This window comes from Chiloscyllium punctatum, chromosome 9 (genome assembly GCF_047496795.1).
Source record: "Chiloscyllium punctatum isolate Juve2018m chromosome 9, sChiPun1.3, whole genome shotgun sequence".
NCBI lineage: Eukaryota > Metazoa > Chordata > Chondrichthyes > Orectolobiformes > Hemiscylliidae > Chiloscyllium > Chiloscyllium punctatum.
In genome coordinates this window covers 59,577,422-59,592,679 of record NC_092747.1, presented here as the reverse complement: position 1 = coordinate 59,592,679, position 15,258 = coordinate 59,577,422, and the positions used below count along the sequence as shown (strand labels likewise).

The 15,258-nt window shown below is 38.6% G+C and overlaps 1 protein-coding gene across 5 annotated transcripts in view; it reads left to right on the top strand.

Moving 5' to 3' along the window:
• The window catches only part of LOC140481444 (neuronal PAS domain-containing protein 2-like), a 119,750-nt gene that overhangs the window by 72,241 nt on the left and 32,251 nt on the right, over positions 1–15,258 (top strand). For all 5 annotated transcript variants that reach the window (XR_011961526.1, XM_072577622.1, XM_072577623.1 and 2 more), the window contains 4 exons: positions 1,634–1,752; positions 8,152–8,234; positions 11,532–11,638; positions 14,927–15,074. Coding sequence is in view for 4 of the 5 variants with exons in the window: in XM_072577622.1 (XP_072433723.1) it covers positions 1,634–1,752; positions 8,152–8,234; positions 11,532–11,638; positions 14,927–15,074 (457 nt within the window). In the remaining variant the exon portion in view is untranslated. The remainder of the gene's footprint in view (positions 1–1,633; positions 1,753–8,151; positions 8,235–11,531; positions 11,639–14,926; positions 15,075–15,258) is intronic.

Genomic DNA, 15,258 nt, shown 5'->3' with positions numbered 1-15,258 from the left:
TAGAGTTGTGCATCCTACAGCATTTGGCTCACAATACTGCACTGTCCCTGACTGAGACTTGATGCTTTTCAATATTGCAGTACATGAGTAATAGAGATTGTGACTGAGTACAGCATGTTTACTATTAATATTTGCCTACAAATTACTATGCCAATAGAGGTGTATGCAGTATGGGTGTACTTTGGTTAATAATTTTTAAACAGACAGATGTTATGCATTAAGAAAATTTACTAACTTGACCTGGAAAAAAATACTTGGCTAAGCAGTGTTGTGCCAAATAAAAGATTTGCTTGTTTTACTGGATTGTACAGAAAAGAAACGTAATCCTGATAAAATTCCACATTCAGAATCCTGTAGAGATGCATATATTTAGGTGTACATAAACCATGGAAACACTCAATGTCTGTCAGAGATACTTACTGAGAGCAGACTTTCAAAAAATGTGGTCATGTTCCAAATAGGTCAACGTCAGTGGTAGAAGATTTGAAATGTTGTTTTGAAAACTAAGCATAAAGGAAGTATTGACATTGCAAATTGATACACAAGGTGTAATATTCCAGGCTAGCAGGGGACATCTAGGAGGTGGGAGGCCTTGAAGATGAGCGGAATTGTTATCAGGACTGATAACCGACATCTTCCCATTTGTGTGCAGAAAGTTCAGGGTGGTACATGACTGATTTTTCCACTCACCTCCATTTAATACACTTGAATGGTCAATTAACAATATTTAAGATCCTTCCTACCTGCATTGCAATTTTCCTTAGCTGCAGCCAGATAACTGACTGGCAGCCTACCCAGCCATTAGGTCTCTGCAGACTGCATGTAAGGTGATGAGGTTGGCCTCATGCTTCATTCAGTTCTACATGACTGAAGGCATGGACATGAGCAAGAACAAGTTGTTGGCAACCTCCCTGATGACCTCCTTTCTCTGACTTCAATGGACTCCCTGCCCCTGTGACCCTCACTACATGGGGTAGACCCTCAAATAATAGTTACCTTTCTCATTGGGTCACTGCTTGATCCTGGGGCTGTGAGGAGTTGCAGTACTGGCAGCAGCCACCACCTCTCCTGTGATGCTGCGGAGTGATAGATTTACTAGTCTCCAATTTGCAAACAATTGTCCTGCTCAAGTCTGTGTGCATTTAATTCAACCTCAACTCAAAAATAAATTCTGTTGTAGAGAATTCATACACTTAAAATGATAAAACGTATTCTAGTTGGTGTAAGGAAGGGGATTCAATAACAAAATCCATTTGGAATTTGGGATGTATGACCAAATTGTAAAGCACTTTTAGTTACAGATTCTTTCATTGCCTAATGTGCACTATGAATAATATGACCAGATGTAATTCAGATTGATGATCATGTGTGTGCACCCGAAAGCAGCTTAGTGTTACTTAACAATTGATAGATTATTTACCCAAATTTGTCAGCTTCATTGACCACTTTTAAAGAAATGGAATCCTGGCAAAATTCCACAGTAAGGATCCTGTAGAGATGCATATGTTTCGATGCATATATACAACAGAAACATTCATAATTAGTCTTTGTATAGAATATGTTAATAGATTGCTTATTACAGACTGGTATAAACCACTGTTTGAAATGTTCTTTTTCTTCTTTCTAATTGTAGTGCCTAGTTCATCTTGTAATGGTTTTGAAGGTTCTGTTCAAAGGACACTTCAAACAACAGTAGATGAACAGATGTGTTTTGTAGCAACCGTCCGTCTAGCAACACCTCAATTTATAAAGGTTAGTACATATGGACAGTGAAAATAGATCACACCAGAGTGCCAATCTCCCAGGAATTGATTCCTGAACTGCAACCAACAGGCTAGAGAATACTGAATATTGGCTCCTGATTGAAATTAGACTGGTGAATGGTAGATTCTTGCTGTATCATCCTAGCCTGTTCATTGAAAAAAATTAAATTTCTTGAAGGTCTTCGAACAATGCAATAGGCAATCAGGAGGAGGCTAAGCAGAGCAAGACTTCTGGACATTCCAAGTCACTTATACTTCAGCTTTAGCCACTTTGTCAGGTGCTGCATTTCTCTGGTGGACCATGCACAGATACACTGTCTGACACCTAGATGTATATTTCACAAGTATCAATACATTTGTAGGAGGCACTTTTTAAAATTTGTTTATTAATTAAAATTAAATAGCATGACTTTTTACATGGTTCTTATTTTCTAATGCTTTTGAATTTTTTGTAAACTTGTTAACTGTAAGTAAAATTCTGAATTTTAATCTAAATTGTGAACCAAGTAATGGCCTTCAGGTGATTATTAATTTCAATTTACATTCAACAGTATTTTTAATATATATAACATCCTCAGTAAGTAATGAAAGAGGAATTGAATGCTGAGCTGGAGAGAGTTTAAATAGATAGATAAATAACTTGGATGTACCGGTTTTTGAAGGATGGGAAGTGAGGTAGAGAGGTATACTGGCAGTCAGAGAATTTCAAAGATAAAGTAATTAATGCGAACAGAGGAAAGAGAACTTATTGATGATGGAGAAGCAAAATAAGAAGGTAATAAACAGGTGGCCAGAGTTGGAAAAGTGACAGAAGGGGAAGTGAGCCTTGTCAAGATAAAGTTGAGCAATCAGAGAGTGAGGCACTGGGCAGCAGGGCAGCTCAGCGATTAGCCCTGCTGCCTCATAGTGCCAGGGGCATTGGTTTGATTCCAGCCTCAGGTGACAGTCTGCATGGAGTTTGCACATTCTCCTTCTGTCTGCATGGGTTTCAGCTGGATGGTCCAGTTGCCTCCCACAGTCCAAAGATGTGCAGGTTAGGTGGAATTGCCATACTAAATTGCCAATAGTGTCCAAGAATGTACAGGCTAGTTGGATGAGCCATGGGAACTGAGAGGTTACAGGGATTGAGTAGGGTGTTGGGTCTATGTGTGATGCTCTTCAGAGGGTTGGTGCAGACTCGATGGGCTGCATGGCCTCTTTCCATTCTGTACGGATCCTATGATTCATTGTACAGGGCAGAATCTGGGTTTTAGACAAATTTGAGTTTATGGAGGGGGACAAGGGGAAGCCAGTGATGAGAATATTGGAATAATAGGGATTTGAGGTGAGAAAAACATGAATAAGAGTTTTTCTGCTTTAGGTACAGATGACGAGATCAGTAATAGTGAAGCAGCTTCTTCCAGTGTTAATTTTCCACATTTTGGATCCAAAGCCAAGTTACTCCCAGGTCAGCTATATCCCAGAACAAACTGAACAGAATGAGGTAGATCTTCATTTTGTGTGATCATGAAAATTGGTGATAGCAAGTCACAGCTTGATTTTCATCTCTGCTGGTTCCATTGAAATCATTGAATTATTTGCTTTGGATGTTTTCCCACATAATTATGCGTGTGTTTTCTAGAGGGAATGGCATTATCTAATAGCTCATGTCTCTGTAGGACAAAATTTGTAATCATTATATGTTGTTTAAAATAGTTATAGCTACCAGTGGTTTAAAGGTGGGGAGGTCTCATAAACTACAGTGCATAGTCTGCCCACTGCCTTCCCAGTGTCCCTCAAACAGTTTCCCATGTTATGGAGGAAAGTGGATGTGTCAGACAGGCTAGCCACCTTTGGGACAGTCAAGGCCCGTAAGTGGCTCTTCAGTGCATCATCCAACCCCACACACTATTATGGCAAAGGAGGCCTACGATAAACTGGCCATAGTCTTCACTGGGTAAGAGATGTTCCCTGTCCCCAGTGGAGGCACCCCATACATTGCCGGCCACCACAAAAGCCATACCCCTGATATTACCTTTCCCCAGCCTCTCAAATCCTCTCCCAGCCACCAAATCCTGCATTTGGCCCATTGTGCCTGCACCGGCTGTATTATCTAATCCAGCTCTATTATTGTACCAATTTCCTGCATTTCCCCATATTCCAGTACACTATTATAATTTTAAAAATCCAATGCCCTCTTGAATTCTTCAGTTGAACCTGTCCCCATCACATTTCCAGGCAGTGCATTCCATGCCCTAACTACCCACCGTGTGCAATTTTTTTTTCTCAATTCACCCTTGCTTTATTTACATGTCACTTTAAATCTATGCTCTCATTCTTATTTCATTTGGAAGCAGAAACAATTTAACTCTCTCGACCCTGCTGAGCTGCTCATGATTTTGAAAACCTCAATCAGATTTCCTCTCAACCTTCTTCTCTTTAGGGAAAAAAGTCCCAAATTCTCCAGTCTATCCTCATAGTTAAGATTCTCATATTTGGAACATTTACAGTAAATCACTTCTGCACTTGCTCCAATACATTCATAACTTTTCTATAATGTGGTGCCCACACTGAACACAATATCCATCTGAGGTTTAAGAAGTGTCTTATATAGCGCTTGCTCTTGTTCTCTACGCTCTTATAAATAAAGCCGAGAACACTATATGCTTTATTAGCTGCGCTCTCCACCTGATTGTGACCTTCAATGATCTGGGCACATATGGTCCCTCTTCTCCTGCACCCCCTGTAGAATTATACCCCCTATTTCATAGTGTTGTTCAATGTTCTGCCAACCAAAGTGTATCACCTCACATTACTCGGCATTGAACATCACCTGCCACTTATCTGCGTATTCCAAGTTGTCTATGTCCCATTATAATTGGGGCCTGCCAGCCAGGCCCTGCTGATAAACCAGACATGCTTTCAGTCTGAACTTCCTATCTTTCTTGGGTTGTCTGTTGTCCAGCTGTAGCCACAGCTTAAATCTGGTACTTCTGAAAGCACGGAAGCTCTCTAAGACAAGACCTCCTCCCAATATGGGGCAGAGGTCTCGCCTTGAGACAATTAATGTCCCAGTGAATGGGCTTTCTGCTTTTTCTATTTGAGATCCCGGTTGACTATTTTAGGGGAGGGGCAGATGGGAATGTGGTGCTCTGTAAAATCCAGCCTCAGGTAAAGACTACTGTAAAAACATTAACTTCAGTGAACTGAGTAAGAATTTGGCTAAGGTAGATTGGTATCAAAAATTAATAGATAAAACAGTAATTAAATAATGGACCTCAAAAAGATGGTCACGTATCGAGTAGGCGCATTCCCATGGCACAGGAAAGAAAGGTTTTCAAGGCTAGAGCTGACTAAACATGTCGAGGATAAAAATGAGAGGGAAAAAGCAGGCTTGTGACAATTGGAAGGTTTATGATGCATCAGAAAACCAAGCTGAACATAGAAAGTGCAGAGGAGATCCAAGAAAATGTACATAATAAGAATAGAGAGAGTATGAGAATAGATTAGCAAGTGACATAGAGGTCAGACAAAAGTATTTTCTAAGTACAAATGTGGTAAAAAGATAGCCAAAGGAAGAGCAGGCCTATTTAGGGACCAGAAAAAGATATCTTCTGGAGGCAGAGGGCATGGCTGAGATACAAAATGATTACTTTGCAACTATTTAGTACAATGAATTTTGAAGTTATGTGTTTTGATGCATTTTTGTAGGAAAGACGAAATGCAGTAAAATGAACTAAATGCTGGATAAAAGCAAATTGGGCTTTGACAAAGGGTCAGTTAGACTCAAAACGTCAGCTCTTTTCTATCCTTACAGATGCTGCCAGACCTGCTGAGATTTTCCAGCATTTTCTCTTTTGGTGAACTAAATACTGTAGTTTTAAAGGGTCTGAAAGAACAGAGTGAGATCTGGGGGGGAATGTACATGAAACTATGAAGGTATAAGATGGAAAGTATGTTGCAAAAGAAAATGGCATCCTTCACTTTGTTAATAGAGGAATAGAGTGCAGAAACAAAGATGTTTCTGTGTTTCTGCTAATGAGCCAAGGGCCAAAATGATGCTACATGACCAGCAATGGCATGCTGGGTTAAGGATGTGTAGATAGTTGAGATTTTCACATAAATTGTACCTATGCTATCAGTATTAAAGAGGTAATTCTATGTTAAGGAAAAAATATATAAGAATATGATAGTTTTAATAAAGCTAACTGGTTGGGCATCAGCTGCGGTATTATGTTCAGTTCTAGACTCAATATTTTAGAAAGGATATCCAGAACTTGGTAAAGGTGCAAAAGTGATTTATTAGAATTGTATCAAGTTTTAGGGACTTTCTTTGTTGTGGTTCTGTTCGCCGAGCTGGGAATGTGTGTTGCAGACTTTTCGTTCCCTGTCTAGGTGACATCCTCAGTGCTTGGGAGCCTCCTGTGAAGTGCTTCTGTGATCTTTCCTCCGGCATTTGTAGTGGTTTGTATCTGCCGCTTCCGGTTGTCAGTTCCAGCTGTCCGCTGCAGTGGCCGGTATATTGGGTCCAGGTCGATGTGTTTATTGATTGCATCTGTGGATGAATGCCATGCCTCTAGGAATTTCCTGGCTGTTCTCTGTTTGGCTTGTCCTATAATAGTAGTATTGTTGCAGTCGAACTCATATACCGGCCACTGCAGCGGACAGCCGGAACTGACAACCAGAAGCAGCAGATTCATCACTACAAATGCTGGAGGAAAGATCACAGAAGTGCTTCACAGGAGGCTCCCAAGCACTGAGGATGTCACCTAGACAGGGGACGAAACGTCTGCAACACAAATTCCCAGCTCGGCGAACAGAACCACAACAACGAGCACCTGAGCTACAAATCTTCTCCCAAACTTTGAACATTTAGGGACTTTCATTAAGTGACAGGACTAGAGAAGCTGAGGTTATTCTCCTGAGAGCAGAGAAGGTTAACAGGATATTTATTTTTAGCTTTGATAGAGTAAATAAAGAAAAAGAACTTATTTTAGTGACAGAACAGTTGGTAATGAGAGGGCAGAGATTTCAGATAATTGGTAAACGAACAAATGATGACTCAAAAAAAAATATTTTACAGTGCAAGTTATTCAGTGAATTAGCTGTGCTTCCAGGTGTAAAATTAAGACGGAAGAACATAACAAGCTTATAATACCCTGACAGTATTAGAAGAGGCAGTTGAAAATAGCATAGATCAAGTAAAATATAGAATTTAGAATAATGTTGAATATGAACACCAAAAAGAGAAAAGAAATGATGGTTAGATGGAGTATGTTAGAATAAATTAGGGTGATGTTTGAATTATGTGGTGTTTCACTGGACCAATTAAATAAGTTGGCTATTCAGGACAAATACCAACAGAAGGTGACAGGTATGATGCAAAAGTTAAAAGAAGAATGGAGGTAGCCAGAACTAATTTTTTTAAAGATAAAGAATATGTTAACAACAATAAAACTTAAGATGGTAACAAGGAAAATAATTCATAAAAGTGTACATTCTATCTGTCCAATTTCCTGTATAGCTCCGACACCTTGTCAAAAATTATAGGTTTCTGGAAGAAGATAAGTTTTCTTGAAATCTGGATGCTTAACTGTATGCTAACAATTCCATATACAGAACATTAGTCAAATGAAGAAGTATTTAAAAGTACAAGAGGAAAAAGAACTTAAAGAAGATGACATCCAGAAAATAAATTGTTAGTATTTTGGACATTTAATCAGAGCTGAAAAGCTGCAGAGAATTCTTTCAGAAAGCAGTATGGAGAACAGCAGAAAGAGGGATCAATCTAGGAGTAGTTGGATGGCAGATCGCATGGAGTGGTTGTTGATTGGCTTCAGTGAATATGTGAGGATGGAACAGTGTGGCACACCGTGATAACATATCTCCTGACAGAAATAGCTACATGCAGCAACAGAATTGTTGTGATCAAGGATGTAATGTCCGAAAGACTGGTCAGAATCAAATTCAATAATAACGGCCAAAATTAAATAGATAAGAAATTAAAAGGAAATATTTTACAGGGCTACAGGAAGAGAGCAAAGGAGTGTGATTAATTGAACACCTCTTTCAGAAACCTAGCACAGGCAAAAAGGGTCCATTCTGTGCAGTGGAAAGCTAAGGAGTAACTGTTGCCTGTGAATGTGAAAATTTGCTGTTTACTCAACAATGAAACCTTTATTCTTAAACTTGTAAGGAAAAACACAATCAATTATGCCACACAATGATATCAGTTAATTATTTACTTTCTATATTTATTCTGAATATTAAAAAGGGAAAGATTTGTCAATGAACCATATTTATTATTAAAGCACATTGATTTGCAAAGCTCTGAAATGTAGCATTAAAATCTGTTCTGTATAAAATCTACCACTGTTAACCATATTTACAATACTTTATTTCAACACAGGAGATGTGCATAATAGAGGAGCCTTTGGAAGAATTTACCTCTAGACATAGCTTGGAGTGGAAGTTTTTATTTCTAGATCACAGGTTAGTGAGAATTTTTTTGTGATTAATGCAGAACTTACCAGTGTCACGTTACCAACTTGATCTAAGCCGAAGAAGTAGTTATTTAAGCAATGTCTGTTCCTAGAAGGAAAAAGAGTGCTTTATTTCTATTTCCATTTTGCTACATCAAATATTAATTTGAATATTGTTACAGTATTAAAGGGGTGCAGGAACAGAGAAACCTTGGAGTTTACCTACATAAATATTTAAAGGTGATAGGACCGGTTGATGAGGACGTTAAAAGGCGCACAGATTCCTTGGGTTGACAAATACAGGTTTTGAATACTAAATCAAGGAGGTTATGCTGTGTCCGTACAAACCAATGAATAGGCTTCAGCAGTGTTAATATGCCCTATTCTATATCCCATACATCAGGAAAGATGTCTAGGCCTTGAAGAATGGGCAAAGGAAATTTACCAGAATGTTACCAGAGATGAGGCACCTCAATATGGGGAAAAATAAAGTAAGCTGAGATTTTTTTGAAGACCAAGAAAGGTTAATGGGAGGTTTGTTGGTGGTTTTAATAGCAAACATAAGAAGAAATGGTTTCCACTGAGGGGTGCGCGTATTTTAGAAATCATCAGCAGCACACATGCAATTTTCTAATATGTGGCAGGGTGGCCTGTTTTTTTCAGACAAATTGTTGAGTTTGGTGCATAACTTGCTACATTAAGATATGTTTACTCCTTATCTTCATCAGTGACTTTGATGTTGTGTTGCCTTTTGTTTTATAATGCCACTCTCTCTGTGGTTAATTCCCCATAGTGTTCAAGTCAGAGCAAATGTGGATAGTAATGGATACTGGGAAAATTAATGCAGTATGTTTCAGCATCTTGAAAGGCAACACTAAGGGAATATTATCAACTAACCTGTTTTGTCAACTAACCTCTGCTTTGTGATCTGAAAATTCTTTAATAATATCATGATTTCCTCACTTACAAGTTTCAGCTCACTATGATGACAATTGCCACCTTCCCTTCACTAGGACAGGGTTTGTTCCCTAGAATGTAGATGGAAGAATAGAGGCATCAATATATTTGACCCTATTTTGCTTTATTTATGACAATAGGCTTCAAACTATCTTATCTACCCAGTAATGAGAGATCATAGCTATTCCTCAAGCAGGCTGCTAAGAAAAGCTTTCTTCTGTATCTGGAAGTGTGAATATCCACAGACCAAAGGCAAGAAGACTGGAGTCCATAATGACAACAAGTGCCTCCAGTCAGTATCTAATGAGAGACATACTTATGCTTTCAGAAACCATGGTTAGAGCAGTTTTTTGTTGTCATAAAGACATACAAATTTTGCTAGGAATCCAGCTGCAATGCTTCATTTCATCATTCTGTACCATTTGAAAGAATCTGCATCAATCCTAGTTGTAGAGTGTAGTCTCCACTCCTACCTGTGAAATGCAAGCCTAAATAATGTGGACATCAACAGCCTGTTTAGTGTGCACAGCAACACACATATTAAGCTGTGAAGAATATATGCCTAATCGCTTGGCATCTGAGTACATTTCTTCAAGTGCTTTCTTACATTCAAAAACCAACAAAATTATAGTCATAATAAATATTGCAGATAATTCCAACCACATTCTAATTGGACATCATGCAATAAACAATGAATAGCAACTTCTGTTTAATTGTAATTACTTGGGATTTTATAAAACTATCTTGAATAGGTGAATGTTTAAATGAAGATTTTATACTGTGCTATATCAAAATATTCACACCTTGTCAAACTTTTCTTTTTAAAGTTGGTTAGTCTATCTACATTTGATTCTTATTCATACAACTAATGGTTGTGCTTATGTAATGGATTTGTTACCTTGTCCCAGTTCTTTTTGACAAATGATCAAATTGTTGTTCCTGAGGCAGGTACACAGCATTGGGAAATTGCCCAGCTTCAGGAGAGACTGTCCTGACTGGCTAGATCTTTGTTCTGTGGGATAGGAATACTTGGGGTGAGGGGCGTGACCATGGAAATAGTTCTGAAGTGATCTTGTTATCTGCTCGGTATTGAGACAGACTATTTAAATGTTTTAATAAAAGCAGTTAGGACTCTAATCTCCACAGCCCTTGCCCCACCCAGACCCCATCCATACCAATGCAAGTCCCAACCCACTCCGAAGGCACCTCAGATCTTCTATGTCAACCTAAGCCCCTCAACCCCCTCACCTCCCTCCCTTACACACTCCATGCCAATTCACCAAATACATTCATGAGTTGACTTCAGGTGCCATGCTGAGATGAAAATAAAACAAAGTTTGAAGTATCAGTTGCAAAGTTCACTATACTAAAGATTAGATTACTAACTTACAGTGTGGAAACAGGGCGTTCAGCCCAACAAGTCCACACCGACCCTCTGAAGAGCAACCCACCCAGACCCATTCCCCTACATTTACCCCTTCACCTAACACTACAGGCAATTTAGCATGGCCAATTCACCTGACCTGCACATCTTTGGACTATGGGAGGATACCCACGCAGACACAGGGAGAATGTGCAAACTCCACACACAGAGTCGCCTGAGGCGGGAATTGAACCCAGGTCTCTGGCGCTGTGAGGCAGCAGTGCTAACCACTGTGTCACCGTGCTGCCCACACTTGTTGATAAAAGACCATTCAATACATTTACACCTCTTCAAGACCCTAACCCCTCATAAAAACAAACATTCATATCCCCACATAAAAAGCAGCCAATCCCTTAGTAGTTCTGCAAATCTGTTAATCAAACTGTGAAATTACAGCCTCCCCCATCCAATGTGATAATTATTGGTGTGGACGCAGTAAAGAAGTAATAATACTATACGGATCATGCCAACAAACTACTATCAAAATCTGTAGAACTAGTTTTTTTTCAATTTAGAGACAATTCAGACATTAAAAAAGTGAGGATTCAAATGACATGACAGCTTCACAATTTCATAGACTTGAACTCCCTTTTACACACAATTATGTCTGCTCTTAAAAGCTGTAAACCACACACTATAGGAAACAAATCTCACTCCAGTAAAATTAGCCATACACCCCACTGCCTTGGCCCCACCATTCCCATCAGATGAAGACTAAATCTATGGAAGTGGGAGAGGGACCTCCAATCTGGGGCAACCAAGTTTCTTCAACCTTCTGAAAATTCTCATCATTGTATAGACATTCAATTCAATTAATTAAGTTTGTTTGATTCATTTTCAGGCACTTGTGTTTTCTGTACAAACAGTTTAGTAGTTGCAAGTAAGTTCTGCTTACATTTTGTAGTTAAATATTCTTTCTAACTGCAGGGCTCCACCGATCATTGGTTATTTGCCTTTTGAAGTCCTTGGTACATCAGGTTATGATTATTACCACGTGGATGATCTGGAGCAGCTAGCCAGGTGCCATCAACAATGTATGTACTATTCAGGGGGAGAAAAATGCTAAGAATTTTCAAAAATATTTGGAATTAATCTAATGGTACAGAAAATCATGTAACTCTTTCACATCTAAAAATGGACAACAGAATTCTTAAAACTTTACAAATATGCTTAACATATAGTGTCGAATAAAAAATATTTGAAACCTCCTGAGCCAGATTAAATCAAGTACTGTTAATTAACTGCAAGTAATCTTAGTTTTGGTTCAGTTACATCTAATTTCATCAATCTCCAACTTCCAGTGGTGAGTCACATTAACAAGGAGTACTTGTCAGGAACCACTTCTACAAGTATTGTGTCTTGAACTCCAATCAATGCTGCTTTTAAGTGCAGTCCCCTCAATAAGCAAGGAACATTAGTAAATTTTCTCTACAATGTTTAGTTTAGAAAATATTTGAGCAATGTTTTCTCTACAATGTGAAAGCATTCTATACTGACTTTTCCTCTATAAAGTTAATTGTAGCTAATTAATGTTAGTAACTTTTTTATCCCACGTCTACATTATATAAATGTAGTTAGGCTGTATATAGCACCTGAAAGGTATGTGCACTAAAATTAACACTCAAAAAGTAATTTTGCGGTTCAGTAAAAACAAGATGCGATTTATTATTTCTATATTTTTCATTTCAAATTGAATAACAATAAGCCTTTAATAATGCACACCACAGTGGTTAGCACTGTTGCCTCACAGCGCCTGAGACCCGGGTTCAATTCCCACCTCAGGCGACTGACTGTGTGGAGTTTGCAGGTTCTCCCCGTGTCTGCGTGGGTTTCCTCCGGGTGCTCCGGTTTCCTCCCACAGTCACAAAGATGTGCAGGTCAGGTGAATTGGCCATGCTAAATTGCCCGTAGTGTTAGGTAAGGGGTAAATGTAGGGGCATGGGTGGGTTGCGCTTCGGCGGGTCGGTGTGGACTTGATGGGCCTGTTTCCACGCTGTAATGTAATCTAATCTAATCACATTGTTTAACACTAATTACCATCAATTATCACATGATCCTTTGTTAAAGGAGAATGAAAATTGTGGAAAATACCTTTTGTTCACAGTTTTGACTAGTTATTGAAACAAATTATATGCAGTATATATCCAAAATATAAATGTTTTAGTTGATATTTCTTCATTATAGCAACGGCCAGGTTGAGTCCCTTTTGCTGCCAAGCAAGCCCAAAGATATTATCAATTGCCTCCATTGAAAGCAATAAGAGCCCGACTTTAAGATGAGCCTGAGAGCCATACAAAGCTAATATATGCTGGATTCTGGGAAAATAAACCACTAATTGGTGAGGGACCATGCTTCTTAACTAGAATGTTCTCACAGATGGGGTCCTCAGATCAGCTCTCTGCTACGTTGGGTTAAAGATTTTCTTTCATTGCTGTAAAACACGATGATTGTATGACTGTGAAGATGTAAGATCTATTTCATTTAATGTGGAGTCAAGAGATAACTATACCTTTACTCTAAGAATAGCTATTTAGCATCTGTGGAAGGATGATGTCACAGTGGTGTCAGATCACATAGAACTGGAGTCTGAGATTGTAAATTCCAGAAGATGCTCTCCCTTATTTTGCCTATTGTTATGTTTAATTTAGCAATGTTGTTCTGATTGTTTTCTTGCTATTGACACAGTAATGTACTTGAATGTGAAGAAAGGTTGAAATTCCTTGGAAAATCCCAAAATCTATCAATATGGATTAATTAAAAGAACCATTTACTTAGCACACTAAAATGATACTTGGAGAAGCCTTCTTTTATTCTCTAGAGAAACAGGGTCACAAGAATTCTTATCAAGTTAGGTCATGTTGAATCTTTTCACTGAATTAAAATGTGTTAACATTGAGGTAACAACATAGTATTGCACACATAGTAAAATATGTAAAGTTCAAAATGACCATAGCTACAGAACTGATTACAGAATCTAAAGTCAGATATGGGCTTGTTACAAAACATAACTAAAATAAATTGAGTAAAAGTAATTTTATCTTTTCGTATCTTCACACAGTAGCCTAAATTCAGATTAGGTGAGCCATAAAAGCAAGTTGTTGTGTTTGTTTACTTGATCTGAGGTCCCTTCCATGTAGTTCACAGGAATGCACGCATTCAAAGACAAATGTGTTTTTTATTTTTTTTTAAGTGAAACCAAATATAACAGAGTTAACAACTCACTCACTTTCTAAATACACAGCCAAACTATTACTATTAATCGAAACATAAACTGAAGCTTACAGCTGACATTAACACTCCAAAGAATTTAACTTTAAATTCCACATTGGCAGTTTGAGAAGTTAAATATACCAGAAATAAAGAAAGGGTACAATTACTAAAAATGAGATTTGCCATAAAGCCTATCAGGCTCACCAATATCCTTTAGGAAATGAATTCTTCCATCCCTATGATCATACAAAAATATTTTATTCAGGGAGACCCAAACTATACAGGAAGGAGATTCGTTCACCCTGACTTGGGGTAGCGAGGCCAAGATCTACCCTCATTCAGTTGAAGATGGATGAAGCACAGAATTCATCTATCTACTTCTGACTGACTGTGGTGCACGTTCCTACACATCCACTGCTGTTTTCCTCAACTAAAAGCTCCCAGTGAGCTCTGCCCTTAGCAGGATATGCCAACAATGTGAAACAAGTTGCCTGATAGTTCTTAAAGACAGACTGTCATTTAACAGGAAAGTGGGAAAAGTTGTGCTGCAATGGAAGTTTTTGCAATTGAGTGCTAGGGCACAATGTGGCACTGGGTGCTTTAGTAGTGCAGCTGGGAAGAAAGGCCGGGGACACCTGGGCCACCCTCATAAGGAAAGAGAGCAGGTGAATGATAGGTCAACTTGTGGAGTCTGGACCCAAGGACATAGCAATAGTGCCATATGGAAGTCTAATGACAGTAGATGGTGTCAAGGCCAGGGATGACATTTTGACATGACTTATCCTATATACCACAAACGTATTCTGTCACGCAGTTCAGTGCACAACAGCACCATCATTTAGCCAGCCACACTTCTTGGCATTCAGGACTCATGCCTAACTATCAGACACTCCATCTTACTCTCTCACGTTGCCAACCTTGTATCCCTCTTTTATTGCCTTCATATATCTCCAAATTAAGCCATGGCTAATATATCACCAAAATACAGGGTTAAACAATTCATGGCTCCTCAAGTTATTTTTAAAAAGACACATCTTTTAAAAATGTTTTTTCATTTTTGTGTATAATAGTGACCTGCTAAAAAAGTGTAGCCATGCTTTTTGATTTTACAGTGATGCAGTTTGGTAAAGGGAAGTCTTGCTGCTATCGGTTTCTTACGAAAGGACAACAATGGATCTGGCTCCAGACCCGCTACTACATTACCTACCATCAATGGAACTCCAAGCCAGAGTTTATTGTGTGCACACACACATTAGTGAGGTAGGAGAACATTAATTGACTGGAAGGTGAAATAATGATGGAGAAAATTCCTTTGGGTGTTACATCTAATAAACATTATAAGCAGGTAGAATTTTTACAGTTAAGATATTTCCAGTGAAGTTGCATACCAATTATTTTAATAGTTTTTCGAAGTTTTTGAGTTTGGTAGAAACGCTGAACAGAG